At 32.7% G+C, this 16,070-nt stretch overlaps 1 protein-coding gene across 2 annotated transcripts; it reads right to left on the reverse strand.

The window, feature by feature from the left end:
- Positions 1-174: 174 nt before the first annotated feature.
- On the reverse strand, positions 175-7,835 carry LOC120175260 (cysteine synthase, chloroplastic/chromoplastic-like). Of its 2 annotated transcripts, XM_039181928.1 has the most exons (11): positions 7,715-7,835; positions 7,504-7,675; positions 4,152-4,261; positions 3,585-3,642; positions 2,548-2,811; positions 2,330-2,467; positions 2,031-2,082; positions 1,848-1,927; positions 1,621-1,680; positions 1,142-1,222; positions 175-423 (listed from the first exon to the last, which is right to left on the reverse strand). In XM_039181928.1, the coding sequence occupies exons 1-11, from the start codon at positions 7,777-7,779 to the stop codon at positions 331-333; spliced, it is 1,173 nt and encodes a 390-aa protein (XP_039037859.1). In that variant the 5' UTR covers positions 7,780-7,835; the 3' UTR covers positions 175-330. The 2 variants fall into 2 exon arrangements, with proteins under 2 accessions (XP_039037859.1, XP_039037858.1); XM_039181927.1 differs by having other exon boundaries at positions 7,504-7,834.
- Positions 7,836-16,070: the final 8,235 nt, after the last annotated feature.

Genomic DNA, 16,070 nt, shown 5'->3' on the forward strand with positions numbered 1-16,070 from the left:
GAATGATCTGAGGATGTTATTCTCGAACTCGAATTAAAAAATTTGCCGAACATTTAAACAAAATGAAGAATCGAAATATCCGAATACTTTAAGAAAATGAACAATAAAAAAAAACTCAGTAGTAAGGAACTGTTTTATAGATCTTTAATATCAGACAATTTTGTTTATGAAATTGCAGCAGAATTCTAATCAAATTTATTGTTGCCATAACTCATAGTTGAAGAATTTCAAGGAAATGCCTTCTCAATGGTTTACATACCATTACCAAAATGGTCCAACATCTCCATGGAGGAAAAATTGTTTTTGTTCATAGAAAAATACAAAGAGGCTTCATGGTTCAGGCTGCATTTTCTCACATTCATCTCGAATAGATTGGAAGAGTACCGAGGAGAGGTATCGCTCACCAAAGCTTGGAAACACGACCTGAAGGTATTCATATACTTGCAAGTTATATCATATTAAATGTTTGAAAACAGTTGTATAGCTACCAAAAATGGGAAAAGATTCAGCATGCAGTTGTTCAAACAATCGCTTAATAATCCATGCACGCACGCACAGAGCATCGGTCAGGTAATTAAGAATACAGTTAAAACTATTAGCCACCGACAAGTCGGTTTTGCTTTTAGTTCCTTATACAGGCGTGCATGAACGTACAAGTGCACCAAAGAAGTGAACAAAACAAGATGAGGGAAGGGTTAACATCGGGAATAACACCTAAATTAGGCAGGTTCATGACATACAATTATAACATAAGGGTTTGGCTTCATGTTGGTCGTATTCAGATGAGACTTTTACGAGGAAAGACCAAGTCCCAGCTATTTTCTAGCAGACTACCACAGCCAACTTTACATAACCTTCGATCCAAAGTTCACTATTCTTATGTTTGGAAGCTTCTACTTACTTCCCACTCCTTAATTTTAGAATTTGCAAATCTTAATTCATGTCATTCTTTAATATCACTCAGTTATTCACCGTGACGATTGTTTGATATATGTCATTCCTATAGTTTAACAAAAGATGAAACCTTCATACTTGTTTCTAGCTTTAACGTTCTATTTGATGTTTATGATTTCCAAAAATACAAGAATCCTACTTGAAAACTGCAGGTCAAGTTCTTGGTATATGCAAAAAGAATACTTACAGCAATCAGCTTCCCAGCATTCTCCGGTCTTTTCCCAACTTTCATGGCGGCAGCTGCTGCTGCACCAGAGGATATGCCAACCTGATATTACATAGTATAATGAATCAAATTAGCAATGAAGGCATGTTATAGCACATGTAGAACATGATATTCAAACGGAATATAATCGTCTCTGTTTGCTCATTTTTTTATTTTTTATTTCCAAAGGGTTTCGAAAGTCTACCTCAAACACAAACCATATGGCTTACTACCTGAATGAGCCAAGTCCAAGAACCTTCCGATTGTTTAAGCTTAGGTCAAGCTTTTGAGTTACTAAGGTCATATGTATAAAGAGAAATGACTGCTTCCCATTTGTATTAACTTCCTATTGCTAGGATTAACAACATGGCAATAACAAATTAATGTCGGTAAAGGTCCATTTATTTTAGCTTTCAGTCCAAAGTTTGAAGTCACTTTAAAGTTGAAGAATAAGAATTTACCATCAAGCCTTCTTGAAGGGCTAATTGCTTTGCAGTTTCAACAGCTTCATCACTGGATATCTGTCAATTCAAATCCATCAGAAGGATACGTGATTTCATGAACCGAAGCCAATACAGAAACTTAATACTAAGAAAACCTCAACTACCAGTTTGGTGACAGTAAGGCCACATAAAAGTAATATACAGAAATCACAAAATTTAGCCATGAAGGAAAACAGAACTCAGACCTCAATAACTTCATCCATCACATCTTGGTCCAAATTCCCAGGTATAAACCCTGCTCCAATCCCTTGAATCTTGTGAGGACCTGTATTTGAAAAGGAGAAGGTGGGGTGTCAATATAAGATGCATATTCCTAAAAATTGACACATGAAGATAATTATATTAAAAAGAAGGTTATCTCCTCTTACCAGGCTTTCCACCAGAAAGTATGTTGCTCTCTGTAGGTTCGACACCAATAACCTGATACATCCAAAGTCATAAACAAACAATCAATTATTCGGTTGGAAAATAAGGCAAGACCCTTCTTGAAAAAAAATAAAATGAAAAGAATTCCTTACAGAAAATCAGTAGTGTTAGTTGATACTAAAAATTGATTTACTTTGATCATAAACTCTCTAAAATAAATCTCCAAAATTCAATGTGATAATGTTCGGAAGGGGCATGTGATATAAATTCCATTCAGAGTCTGTTAAAAGTGGATAATCACCTTTATGTTGGGATTCTTTACTTTAAGGTACCGACCAACTCCAGATATAGTTCCACCAGTTCCAATCCCTCCAACAAAAATGTCCACTTTGCCTCTGGTGTCTTCCCAGATCTCTGGGCCAGTTGTCTCATAGTGTATCTGAAAAAAGAAATATGATTTTTTTTTACCAAGGCCTCAAAAACTCAGCATGGTACAAATAAGGAGTTGCAAATACAGACTTTAGGATTTGCTGGATTACCAAACTGTTGAAGCATGTAGGCATTGGGTGTGCTTTTCACAATCTCTTCAGCTTTCTGAACAGCCCCCTTCATGCCTTTTGCCGGATCAGTTAAAATAAGCTCAGCTCCAAATGCTTTCAAAAGAACTCTTCTTTCCAAACTCATTGATGATGGCATTGTCAAGATAAGCTTATATCCTTTTGAGGCAGCGATGAATGCAAGGCCGATGCCTGTGTTTCCACTTGTAGGTTCCACAAGAATACTCTAAAGATGTTTAAGAGTAAATGGTGAGCATCAGCGCATAAGTAACCACATTTATTAAAAAAAGTAGCAATCGCACATGAGTTTAACAGTAGTGGAGACTAAGATTGATCTAGAAAGGACCTTTTTAAATTTAAATCACAATCTCCAAAATGTAAGCATATAAATGATAAAATAGAAAAGATAAAAAGAATTATATCATATTTTTCCACTCAGATCGGAGCACAGGCTCTATTCATCAGTGGACAACATAGAGAGCTAGGAAATCCTTTAGCAAGAAAATAGAACAGGACTTTGACACTAAAAACTTATAACGAAAAACCAAAAAATAAGATGTAAGGCTGGGTCATGAGTCCATGCAGGAGCAAATAAGTCAAACGAGAAATACGCCTAGTGACTGGTGTGATGATATAGTAAAATACAGGCCTATATGGGGCCACACATCACTCGGACCTTATGTTATAAAGGTAGGCCTCTCTTTCTGCAGCAGGACAGCCTAATTTGACGTGAAATTCTGAATGCTTCACGGTATATATTTAAAGCCACAGTTTTAGGCATAACTGATGAACTCAAGATTGTTGAAATAGCAGAGCATATTGATCTAACAGTGAGAGCCTACACCTAAAACAAAACTCCAACTTGCCTTTTCAGAGACCATCCAAGAATGCCGAATAAGACAAAGTATTCAAAACGGTGTGAGAAAGCAAATCGTGACTATATATTTGCTGTTTAACATACAGCACACATGGATAGAAGTCCCATCTACCTCCCATTACCTTTCCAGCTGTTATAAGTCCTTTTTGCTCAGCATCAGCAATCATACTGTACCCTATCCTGAAACCAATTTTAAAAATGCTGTTAATCGTCTGGTCTTCCTTATATTAAAAGTTTAATGACAGAACAGATAGCATCGAGCCTCATCCAGGAGATTCTGGAATTTAAGGAAGGATAAATGAATGAATTTTGCTTGAGAAGAACTTAAATACCCATGTACGCAGGGATGGACCCCGGGGCGGGAGGCACCCCTAAAAATTTCAAATTATCATATATTTTAGATATTTTCTTTGTAAGCCCCCTAGAATCTTATAAGTTCATCTCCTCGTAAAATTTTATAAGTTCCCCCCAGCATAAAATCTTGTGTCCGTCCATATATGTACGAATAAGACTGCATGAATGAACTCCACTTAAAAGATATCCTAATCAAACCTTTAGCAGAGGGTACAGCAAAAATAACAACCATTTTCTCCTAGATCTCAAGGTAATGTTTTTTAACTATTAGCAGACAACGAGCTTGCTAACTAATGCATACAAGCTACATGATGCTTATGAAAAAATTTTGCTGCCTGTCCTTCACACTGCAACATGGCTCCATAATCTCAAGCTTGGCTGCAATATTTGAGACAGAGCCTTTCACAATATTGTTCAAGTACACCATTGGTGTTTTTCCAATAAGCTGTGTTACAAAACAAACAATAGAACTAAATAAATAACTCAGCAAAACAAAAATAGAAAGGTTCATTGATTATTAAATTTAAACAAGTTCGGTTCTTTCGCCATTGAGATAGCATGTGCTACGAGAAAAATAGTAAAGAGTTTCATATAGAAAAACCAGAGACTCGGACACCGTACTTTTATAAATGGAATCATTTCTAGACATTATTCAAGAAATAATCTTTCTGGGTGCTGAACAAATAGTCTTCACTCAGATATATAACATCCTGATGAAAGGAACAAAGAACTTCGAATCAATTAATCTTAACACCAATCTAGAATTATCGAGGTAGCAAAAGTAGGGGTGAACAAAACTGACTCGACTAAAAAAACTGAATTTTTCAACAGGACTCAATTGAAAAACTCAATTTAACTCGACTCAACTAGTAATTTCTTAAAACCAACTCGAAAAATTTTCAAAAAAAGTTTGGGTTATAAATTAGGACTCAAATAGCTCAAAATGTTTAATAATAATAATAAGTAGATTGATTTTCAAGTTCAAATTGAGTCTCTCAACTCTACAAAATAAATTTATATAATATATGAAATAACTATACATGTATGTTATATATGGTTATAAAAAACTATTTAAATTGAAATCAATTAGTATAGTAACTGTAAACACTAAATTTTTTGCCCATTTTATTATTATTATTATTATTATTATTATAATTGTTATAATAATTATTATTATATTATTATTATTAATAAATATTATTATTACATATTACATACCCAAAATCAGAGCCCGTTTACAATACATGCCCGATCCAACCCTACCAGGCCCAACTAGAACCGGCCCAGCTAAACTCTGAAATCATATTAGGGTTTCCCTCTACTCCCAGCCGCCATTGCTTGTTGTCGTTGGATCTAATCTTGATCCAATGGTCCCAGATGCACCAGCTTGAAACCCTAGGGTATCATAACCCTAGGACCACGCGGTAGCCATTGTTTTTGCCACCGCTCCACTCCATTTCAGCCGCTGCCACGTTCAAACCAAGGGCTCTAGAAAGTTCAACTCCAGCCGTCCACGTCACAGCTATGGGATGAGTCACTACATAGTTCGGTGACTCATCAAAAATCGCTCTATTACCCAGTTCGAAGTCATCACTGGTGGTGGCTATAAAAGCCACCGAGCCCCTACCAAGAAAAAGACACGAAGCAAGCCAGAAAACCAACATCAACCATTCGAAGAAAAAAAAGAAAAGAAGAACTTACCCTTGAAGCCTCATCGCCGGAAACATCAAACGCCGCCGGAAAATTGAAAATATCGAAGGTATTTTCTTAGATCTACTCCGATTAGGAGTCTTTTAGAGGAAACTAAGGCTATATTCGGCCTTGGGAAAATCGGGGTTTTATTTCTGTGTAAAATAATATTTTCCGGCCATCAGAGGCGGTGGCTGGCGGTGAGATTGGCGGCGGCAGACAACTGCCCGCTGACGATTGGATTCCCTCCGGTGAGGGAATCCTAGAGAGATGCGAGAGATTTTTTTAACTCTCTCAGCTAGAGAGAGAAGAGGAAAGAACAAATGAGAAAATGGCCCTTAAGGGCCAGCTATAATAGGGTTTAAATATCCTCACCAAAACGACTTAGTTTTGGTGAGGGCCTTTGTGTAATTTTGATAATGGGTAAACTATACCCGCTGCCATTACAATTCTATAATCTTATATTTTGGTCACTTAATCAAATTTTAGATCTTTTCAATTCGGTTTCTTAATTTTAATTTTATTTATTTTAATCCTTTACATTAAATAATATATATTTTAGGTAAATAATAGATTTAGTCCTTATAATTTTGTTAAATAATATTTTAGTCTCGAACAACATGTTTTAATTTGTTTTAATTTAATATTCGAATTTGATATAATTTTATTTTAGTCACTGAATTAAATGTAAAATAGCATGTTTAGTCCCTGTAATTTTTAAATAGTTAATTACAAATTGGTGTATTTAATTTTAATATGTTATAATTTAGTCACTAGTTTTAATACTTTTATATTTTTTTTACAAATTTTATTTTATATGTTTAAATATATTTTAATTTTATATGTTTATTTTTAATATATTTAATTATTATTATTAGTATTGTTGTTTAGTCATAAATATTTATATAATAAGTGATATTTATTTTATTATATTTTTAGATAAAAATCCTATTTATAAATTTGATTTTATATAAATTATTTTTAGGAAAAATAATCATATTTTCATATTTATTTATTTTTTAATATTAAGAAAATGACTATCTTAAGGCACATAGAAGTCTTTTTCTGATATTTTTAAATAAATAAATATCCTACTTTTATAAAATATATATATTAATCTATTTTTAATTATTTTTATATAAATGTTTTATTAATATTTATTTTTGAATATTAAGAAAAGAACTGTCTTAAAGCACCTAAAAGTTATTTTCTGATATTTTTAAATAAAAAAATATCTTATTTATATACATATATATATATATATAAATTAATATATTTTCTTAAAATTATAATAATAAATTTGAAATAACAAGATTATAAATATATCTTTGAATTTTTAAATTTCTCATAATAGAGACAATTTATAATTAACGAGTACTAATTTTGGACATTATAGGGGTGATAATCATTCTCTAAATGTAATCGACCACGAATCATTTTTTACTAAAATTTTTTGTTATACTCAGATCAGTTTATCTTTTAAATTATGTTTTCTTAAAAACTATTTTAAAAGATTGTTTTTAAGTATTTGACCTTACTAACCCAAAAAGATCAATGGCGACTACCAATTTTTTTTTAAATAAAAAACATTTATTTATTCACGTTATTTTTCCCGCCAAGTAAAAATTTCATGTCCTGACGAAAATCAGTTACGCCAGTAACATTTAAATATTTATAATTAAATTTAAAGGGAAACTATAACAGCTTGAATTGAACTCGAAAAAAAAAACCAGATAACTCAGTCGACTCTATCGAATAATCAACCTACAAGAAAGCACAAAATTTAATCCACAAAATCTACCAGAAAACCATGTAGTAGCACCAGAATTAAGAACCAAGAAGGCAGAACTTGAAAATTTCCAAGAAACAATCCGACACACTTCAAAAATATAGTCCAGCAAAACACTGAAAGACAAATTCTCCGAAAATAAAAGCAACCCATTTCTCAATCACGACAGAAATTCAAGAGAAACATAAATTAAACCATGAAAATGGGACCTGAGTAACGTCATCAGCAATGTTAAGCCCTTCGATCTCGGTGTCAGGCTTAACCGAAACAGCTTTACACACAAGAGAGAAACCAGAAGGCGATCCTTTGCCATAATTCGGCTTCTTGAATCTCAGTGATGCAGCGGCGGTGTTAGTGGCGGGACCAAAAAAACCCAGCTTGAGAGCGCCCGCAGAAAGGTCGGAGCAGGGCTTATTCTTGTTGGAGTTGCAATGTTGAGAAGTCAAGGGATTGGAGAAGATAGAGGAAGAAGAAGCTGCAGCCATGTTTTGCTTTCCTATTTTTGGTTGGTTTACAAAAGCCCGCTGATATTTATGCTTTGATTCTTTGTGTTGCGTCCCTTGGCATTGTTCCAGGACGTAGAAGGAAAGCCACAATAATATAAGGTTAGAAATATAAATATATTATCGAAAATGTTAATAATTTTTTAATATTTTGATTAGAGTATTATTTAAAATATTATTTTTTATCGAATAAGGTTCTTAACTTTGAGATTGTGGGATACAGTCTCATGGAGGGCATTTCATAATTTGGAGGTCTCCTACGGAAACTGCTCTCAACTTAGTGTTGGGGGCAGCCTACTATCTTACCTCCCCTTATCCCATTATATATGAGAACAAGGGACAACTATTTTTTTTATCGAAAATATTAATATTGGACATAATCTAAAATGTTATTTTTTCTACTGAAAATATTAATATTGAAAATATTTATTTTAGGTAGCGAAATTAATATTTCTGATAAAAAATAACATTTTAAGTAGCGTTTTACAGGAAATATTAAAAAAAATATTAATATTTCCAATAACATTTTTTGTGATAGGTAATTTAGGTTAAGAAATGTTTTAGTACGATGTAATAAAATATGGTATAAAAAGTATAATATTTTTGTTAAAGTAATTTAAATATTAGTATGAATCATCTTATATTATTGATTTAAAGAATCGTTGTTGTTTTTAGAAATAACGGTTCAAACACTAATGACTATACAAGCACTAACGGAGCGGGTACCCATTGAGGGGTGTCGATTGACAACCCTAATTTTTTTTTAATTTTTTTCTTATATAAATTTTATATATAATAATAAAAATTAAGAAAATTTCACCTTTTTTTAAAAAAAATGTTTTGACACCATATGTATTAAATTAATGTAATTCAATCACCAATATATCCAATTTTTATTAATCGAATTAATTAATTTTTTCTTTAACCGAATCGAATTGAATAAAGTTTGATTAATTCGATCGATGATCGAATTAATAAAATTTTCAATATACTTTTTAATTAGATTCATTTAAATTTAATATAGATATTTTTTTATTTGTGTCAAAATTTAATTATATCTTCGTAATTTGATGGATCTAGTGAGATTGTAAAATAAATTAGTCTTAATTCTTAATAGAATTGAACTTAAAATATGTATTTAATATATATATATATATATATATATATATATATATATATATATATAATATTTTCAATTAATTAACTGATTTCAAATCGAATTAACTATTAAATATTAAAAAAAATTGTTCTCTACTAATTTCGTGGTAGGTCGTTTTAACCGAATTTGTTGAAAATATTTTGATATTTCGATATAACAAATTAAGTTAAATGAATTTTAAGATTTTCCAAAAAGATTTTCTAAGTATATTCGATATAATTATTCGAATATCAAAACATTACTCTAAATCTTTCAAAAATCATTTTTAATCCTTACTCAAGTGTAAAATTAAGTTTTAATCTTAAAACAATTTCAAAATAATTTTACAAAGTATTTCGAACCATTTCAAAGCCAAAAATTCCAGATTGCTCAGAGGGAACCGATTCCCCCCCCAAGGGGATACCGATTCCCCCCCTGAATGGTTTGGCCCTCCGAGAATTCCAGTATGCTCGGAGGGAACAGATTCCCCCCAGGGGGTACCGATTCTCTCCCTGTGTAACAGTCGAAATATTTGAATTTTACACTTAGGGAACCGATTCCCCCCACGCTCCAAGCTGTTTTATTAATTGTTTTCACACTAAAATGGCTATATTATCTTCTCTAATCATCCCCAACTTTCAGAAGTGATTCAAGGTGTATTTAAGCAAGCTTAGAAGCCATTGATGAACAACAAGAAACATCAAGCAATTAGAATCAAGAGAGAATCAAAGAGAAAGCATCAAACCTCAAGTTTGAGAATTTCAAGCCTATTTTTCATTCAATATTCATTTTTCTTTCAAGAACACTTATTGTGCTCAATTGTATTCATTCTTGAGTGTTCTTTTCTTTGTTCTAGAATTGTGCAAACAATCTACCTTGTGAGGATTTCCTTGTAAGTTTGCAAATTTATATTGTTCTCTTTAGGAGAGAGTGTTCTCAAGAATTTGAGGTATAATTCTTGAGGGTTTGTAAGGTTACTCTTTGTCCTCAAAAGAAAGACAAATTAGTGAATTTGTGGAAAATCCTTAGTGTGGATAGCTAAGGTAGTGGACGTAGACTTTGGTTGAGAAAGTTGAACCACTCTAAATCGTTGTGCAATTTCTTTCAATTTTCTGCAAAAGCTTCCAAAATTTTTTTATTGCCAATTCACCCCCCTCTTGGCCAATTCCGTCAATCGATTAACTCAACAATTGGCATCAGAGCCTAACTCATTTGAAGGTTTAATCGCCTCTTGAGTCGATTCGGGAAGAGTTACATCGATAATCAAAGTCATCAATGGCCTCTACTTCAAACTTCGACTCCGGTCTCGATTCGATGCCAGTCAACAAGCCTCATTTCTTCAATGGGGCTAATTATGCCTATTGGAAAAATAGGATGATGTACATTCAAGCAAGTGACATGGGAGCATGGAATGTCGTAGAAGAATGATACTTCAAGCCTCTCACTCATCCAAGATTATGGAGTGAATGAGAGACAAAAATGTTCCAGCTCAACTCCAAAGCCATCCATATCATATTTTGTGCTCTTGGACCAAATGAATATGGAAGAGTTTCATCTTGTAAAACCACCAAAGAAATATGGGACAAACTTCAAGTCACTCATGAAGGTACCGATGAGGTAAAGAAATCTAAAATTAATATTCTAACGCATAGCTATGAAAATTTCAGGATGAAACCAAATGAAGATATCAAAGCTATGACAGATAGATTTTCAACGATTGTCAATGGTCTCAAATCATATGGAGAGATCATTTCAAATGAAAAGCTTATGATGAAGTTAGTCTACTCCCTCCCAAAATCGTGGCAATCAAAGAATACGGAAATCATCGAGTCTAAGGATCTAACATCCTCAACTCTTGAAGAGCTAATCGGTTCACTCCTCACTCATGAAATGATGCTTGAAGATGAGGTGGACCTTGATAAGATTGAAGAGACACCAGAGGATAATGAGAAGAAGAAAAACATTGGAGTTGCTCTCAAATCCATAAAAAATGAGAGTGATTCGGATGAAGATGACAATGAAGAGGAAATGGCATTGTTTGCCAAACGGTTCAGAAAAATGATGAGACCTTACCGAGGAAGAAAATTCAAACGAAATGAAGGCCTCAAAAATAAACCAAAAGAGAAGGACCCGATCATTTGCTATGAATGCAAAAAGCCGGGGCATGTCAAATATGATTACCCATAATTGAAGAGAAAAGGTTAATCAAAGAATAAGCACAAGGCTCATGTGGCTACATGGAGCGATGAAGAAGGTTCCGATGAAAAGGAACAAGAAGTAGCAAACTTGTGCTTAATCGTATTCGGGGAAGATTCTAAGGTAACCTCTAACTCATCTGATTTTGATGATTTATCCTATGATGAGCTATTAGAGGAATATAATGGGTTGGTTTCGGATTATGAGAAATTGTTTTTAAAATATAAAAATGATATTTCAAAATTGAAAAATGAAAATAAACTCATATCCAAAACCAACAACGATCTTGAAAGTAAAATCAAAGATTTGCAAATAAAACTAGAAGAGTTTGAAAAGAAAAATTTAGATTTGCAAAATTTACTTTCAAAGGTCAATGATGATCATCAAAAGAAAATTGATGATCTTAAAGCTTTTTTTGATAAAGTTGGAACAAAACGTTTTGAAAGTGGAGAAAATTCGAAAAAGTTTTAAAAACTACAATCATAGTGGTCCCCAAAGAACCTCTAATGGAAAATCATTAGAAGTATATGGGTTCCTAAGGAGCTCATTACTACTAAAGATAAGGATATCCTACACAAATGGATACCTAAGGGGACTAGGATTTTGGAAACTAATGAATATGGACCCAAAAGAATTTGGGTACCAAAAATTAGAAATTAATCTATGTTTGTAGGAAAAGGAGCATTGCTACAAGGAACGGGAAACAAATCCAAATTCATGGTACCTTGATAGTGGATGCTCAAGACACATGACCGGAGACAAAAACCGGTTCATTGAGCTTAATGGCAAAAATGGAGGAGAAGTGACTTTTGGTGATGATTCAAAAGGTCACATTGAAGGTATTGGTACTATTGGTAATACCTCTTCCACACAAATTAAGAATATTTTATATGTGAATGGATTAAAGCATAATCTATTGAGTATTAGTCAATTTTGTGATAAGGGATTCAATGTCATGTTTAATATTAATGGTTGTAAAGTCATTGACATTGCATCTAATCAGATTATGCTTGTTGGTCATAGAATAGAAAACTTATACATGGTGCATTTAGATTCTATTGATATGACTAATTTGTGCCTAGTTGCTAAGGATGAACATGATAGTTGGTTATGGCATAGGAGACTAGGACATGCTAGTATGAGTGTTTTGCAACGGCTAATTCAAGGTGATTTAGTTCGAGGGTTGCCTAAGCTTAAATTTGATAATAATAAAATCTATGATGCTTGTGCTAAAGGAAAACAAAAGCGAGTTTCTTTTAAATCTATTAATGACGTATCAACTAGTAGAGTATTACAATTGATCCATATAGGTATTTTTGGGCCAACTACGAACTACTAGCTTGGGTGGAAAACAATATGCATTTGTCTTGGTAGATGACTATTCTAGATATACTTGGGTTCTATTCTTAAGTACTAAAGATGATGCATTAGAAAAATTCATCACATTTTCAAAAGTAATCCAAAAAGATAAAGGTTACTCTATAACTAGTGTTAGGAGTGATCATGGCACTGAATTTGAAAATCTTGGATTTACTGAGTTTTGTAATTCTAATGGTATTAGTCACAATTTTTCAGCACCTAGAACCCCTCAACAAAATGGAGTTGTTGAGAGGAAAAATCGAACTTTAGAAGAAATGGCTAGAACCATGCTTTATGAAAATAATTTGCCAAAATATTTTTGGGCGGAAGCCACAAATACCGCTTGTTATGTTGTAAATCGAGTAATGATTAGGCCAGTTTTAAAGAAAACTCCATATGAAATTTTCAAAAATAAAAAGCCTAACATTAGCTATTTTCATCCTTTTGGATGTAAATGTTTTGTTTTGAACAACGGTAAAGAAAACCTTGGCAAATTTGATGCTAAAAGTGATGAAGGAATTTTTCTGGGTTATTCCTTAAATTCTAAAGCTTATCGAGTATTTAATAAAAGAACTTTAGTTGTAGAAGAGTCTATACATGTTGTTTTCGATGATAATCCCCTTCCGAGGAAGGATTCTTGTGTTAATGATGATGTAGGTATTATAAATACAAATAACGTTAGACATGACGTTAGACATGACGTTGGAGAATCATCATCAAAAGAAGCAACGAAAGATGAGGAAACTCATGATCCCCTCGAGAATCCAACTATTGAATAAAATGAAGTATCTTATCCAAGAGAGTACAACTATGTCAATGATGGTGAGATTATAGGTGATCCATCCAAAGGGGTAACAACTCGATCTTCTCTTAGAAATATTTGTAATTATGTTGCATTTATTTCATGCATAGAGCCTAAAAATATTAAAGAAACATTAAATGATGAACATTGGATTATGGCTATGCAAGAAGAATTAAATCAATTTGAGAGAAGTAAAGTATGGACATTAGTTGAAAGGCCTAGTAATAAATCTACTGTAGGTACTAGATGGGTATTTAGGAATAAGCTTGATGAGAGTGGTAATATAGTGAGAAACAAGGCTAGACTTGTTGCTCAAGGGTATACTCAAGAAGAGGGCATAGACTATGATGAAACATACGCTCCCGTAGCTAGGATGGAAGCAATTAGAATGTTACTAGCATTTGCATGTTTTCATAAATTTAAATTATATCAAATGGATGTTAAAAGTGCATTTTTAAATGGTTTTATAAAAGAAGAAGTGTATGTGGAACAACCTCCAGGTTTTGAAGATTCAAAATTTTTGGATCATGTTCTTAAATTGACAAAAGCACTTTATGGTTTAAAACAAGCTCCAAGAGCTTGGTATGAAAGATTGTCAAATTTTTTAATTGAAAAAGGTTTTTCAAAAGGGAAGGTTGACACTACATTGTTTTTAAAGCATAAAGGTAAAGATTTATTAGTAGTTCAAATTTATGTTGATGATATAATATTTGGTTCTACTAATGATGTTCTTTGCCAAGAATTTTCCAAGCTAATGCAAAGTGAATTCGAAATGAGCATGATGGGGGAGCTCTCATTTTTCTTGGGACTCCAAATCAAGCAAAGAAAAGATGACATCTTCATCAATCAAGCTAAGTACGTCAAAGATATGCTCAAGAAGTTTGCACTGGAAAATGGAAAACCTCATGACACTCCAATGAGCTCTTCAACAAATCTTGACTTAGATGAAAGAGGTAAATGTGTAGATGTTAAATTATATAGGTCAATGATTGGATCTCTACTTTATCTAACTGCAAGTAGACCGGACATTATGTTTAGTGTTTGCTTATGTGCTAGATTTCAATCATGCCCTAAGGAATCACAATTACTAGCTGTTAAGAGAATCTTTAGATACCTTAAAGACACTCCTAGTTTAGGACTTTGGTATCCTAGAGACTCTAGCTTTAGCTTGCATGCTTTTTCTGATGCGAATTATGGAGGATGCAAATTAGATAGGAAAAGCACCTCCGGTACTTACCAATTCCTTGGAAATATGTTGATTTCTTGGTTTTCAAAGAAATAAAATTATGTTGCATTATCTACCACTGAAGCCGAATACATTTCAGCTGGTAGTTGTTGTGCACAAGTTTTATGGATGAAACAACAATTTTTTGATTATGGAATTGAAGTTGGTACCATTCCTATCAAGTGTGACAATACTAGTGCTATTTGTCTCTCTAAAAATCCAATCCAACAATCTAGAACTAAGCACATTGAAATAAGACATAACTTCATTAGAGACCATGTCACTAAGGAAGATGTAGTTCTAGAATTTGTTGATACTTTGCACCAATTAGCGGATATTTTTACAAAACCTTTAGACAAGGAAAGATTTTGGACACTTAGGAGAGAATTAGGTTTAACCAAACTATCTTCACTTAGTGTTTAAAATAATTTTAGCACTTTTAAGACTAAATGAAAAATGTTAATTTTTAATTGCATTTATTGCTATTAGTTAGGGAGAGTTTATGATTCTTGATGAAAAATTAATTTTATGTTCAAATATCGTTTAAAGAATAATTTGATTGTTTGAATATGATTAAGTTTCAATATATGAGTTGCCAATACCACTAGAGAAAATTAATTTAGCATTTTGTGTGTTTAAAATTGGATTTTAGCATTTTGGTGGAGAGGGAATCGATACCCCCATGAGGGAACCGATTCCCCCTTTTAAGGGGAACCGATTCCCCCTAGGGGAATCGATACCCCCTGGGGTTCTAGATTTATCGGGCAGAACCTCATATTTTTGCTCAAACCCTCTTCTTCTTCTTCCTTCCACCATTTCTCCTCTCTAAACTCTCAAATCTCCATTTTTGCCTCAAATCATCGGTTTTAATCGGAATTCACTTCAAATATCATCTTCTAAACTTGCTATCATCATTAAAATCGTGCAAACAACATCAAAATCCACTCAATCTCATCCTTCAAGGTAAAATTTTCTAAACTCTCTATTTCATTGATTTTGAACATATGACTAGTTTTAATTAGTTCTAGATAGAAATAGTGATCGGGCATTGATTGTTTAGTGATTAGAAACTAGATATTACAACTAATTTTATCAAAAACACAAGAATTTTCTAAAAATTATTGAAAATTTTGAAATAAAAAAAATACAAATTATTATGTTTTGATTGAATTATGTTGTTGTTATGAAAACTATACATATATTGTTTCTCAAAACCGTATATTTCAAAAGTTTTCAAAAACTTTGCCCATTAGGATTGATTTAGAGAACCTTGAAATATTGAGGACTCAATTGAGTTTTGGGATTGATTGAATTGCATACATGTGTTTTCAAAATTACATGTTATCCATTCTATTCTGATTTCCTAAACCATGTCCAATCCTAAACGTGTTAGGTCATCATCTAGTCGCTCACACCGTCAACCAAATCCACATCCAAATCCTCATCCTATTCTTGAAAATCCAATTCCTAATCCTAATCTCATTGATCCTAATTTGACTATCCAAAACTCGTGCTTCAATCATCCTGGTCCTATAAATCATCGTTTTTGGTAT

This window comes from Hibiscus syriacus, unplaced genomic scaffold, assembly GCF_006381635.1.
Source record: "Hibiscus syriacus cultivar Baekdansim isolate YM2019G1 unplaced genomic scaffold, ASM638163v2 tig00112159_pilon, whole genome shotgun sequence".
Lineage (NCBI taxonomy): Eukaryota > Viridiplantae > Streptophyta > Magnoliopsida > Malvales > Malvaceae > Hibiscus > Hibiscus syriacus.

Bases quoted from the DNA above. Each gene is read 5' to 3' on its own strand.
- LOC120175260 (XM_039181927.1), bottom strand. From the start codon at position 7,779: ATGGCTGCAGCTTCTTCTTCCTCTATCTTCTCCAATCCCTTGACTTCT. The intron at 2,812-3,584 runs GTAATGGGAGGT...AAACATCTTTAG, and splicing joins GACTTATAACAGCTGGAAAG to AGTATTCTTGTGGAACCTAC. The intron at 2,468-2,547 runs GTCTGTATTTGC...TTCTTTTTTCAG, and splicing joins GTAATCCAGCAAATCCTAAA to ATACACTATGAGACAACTGG.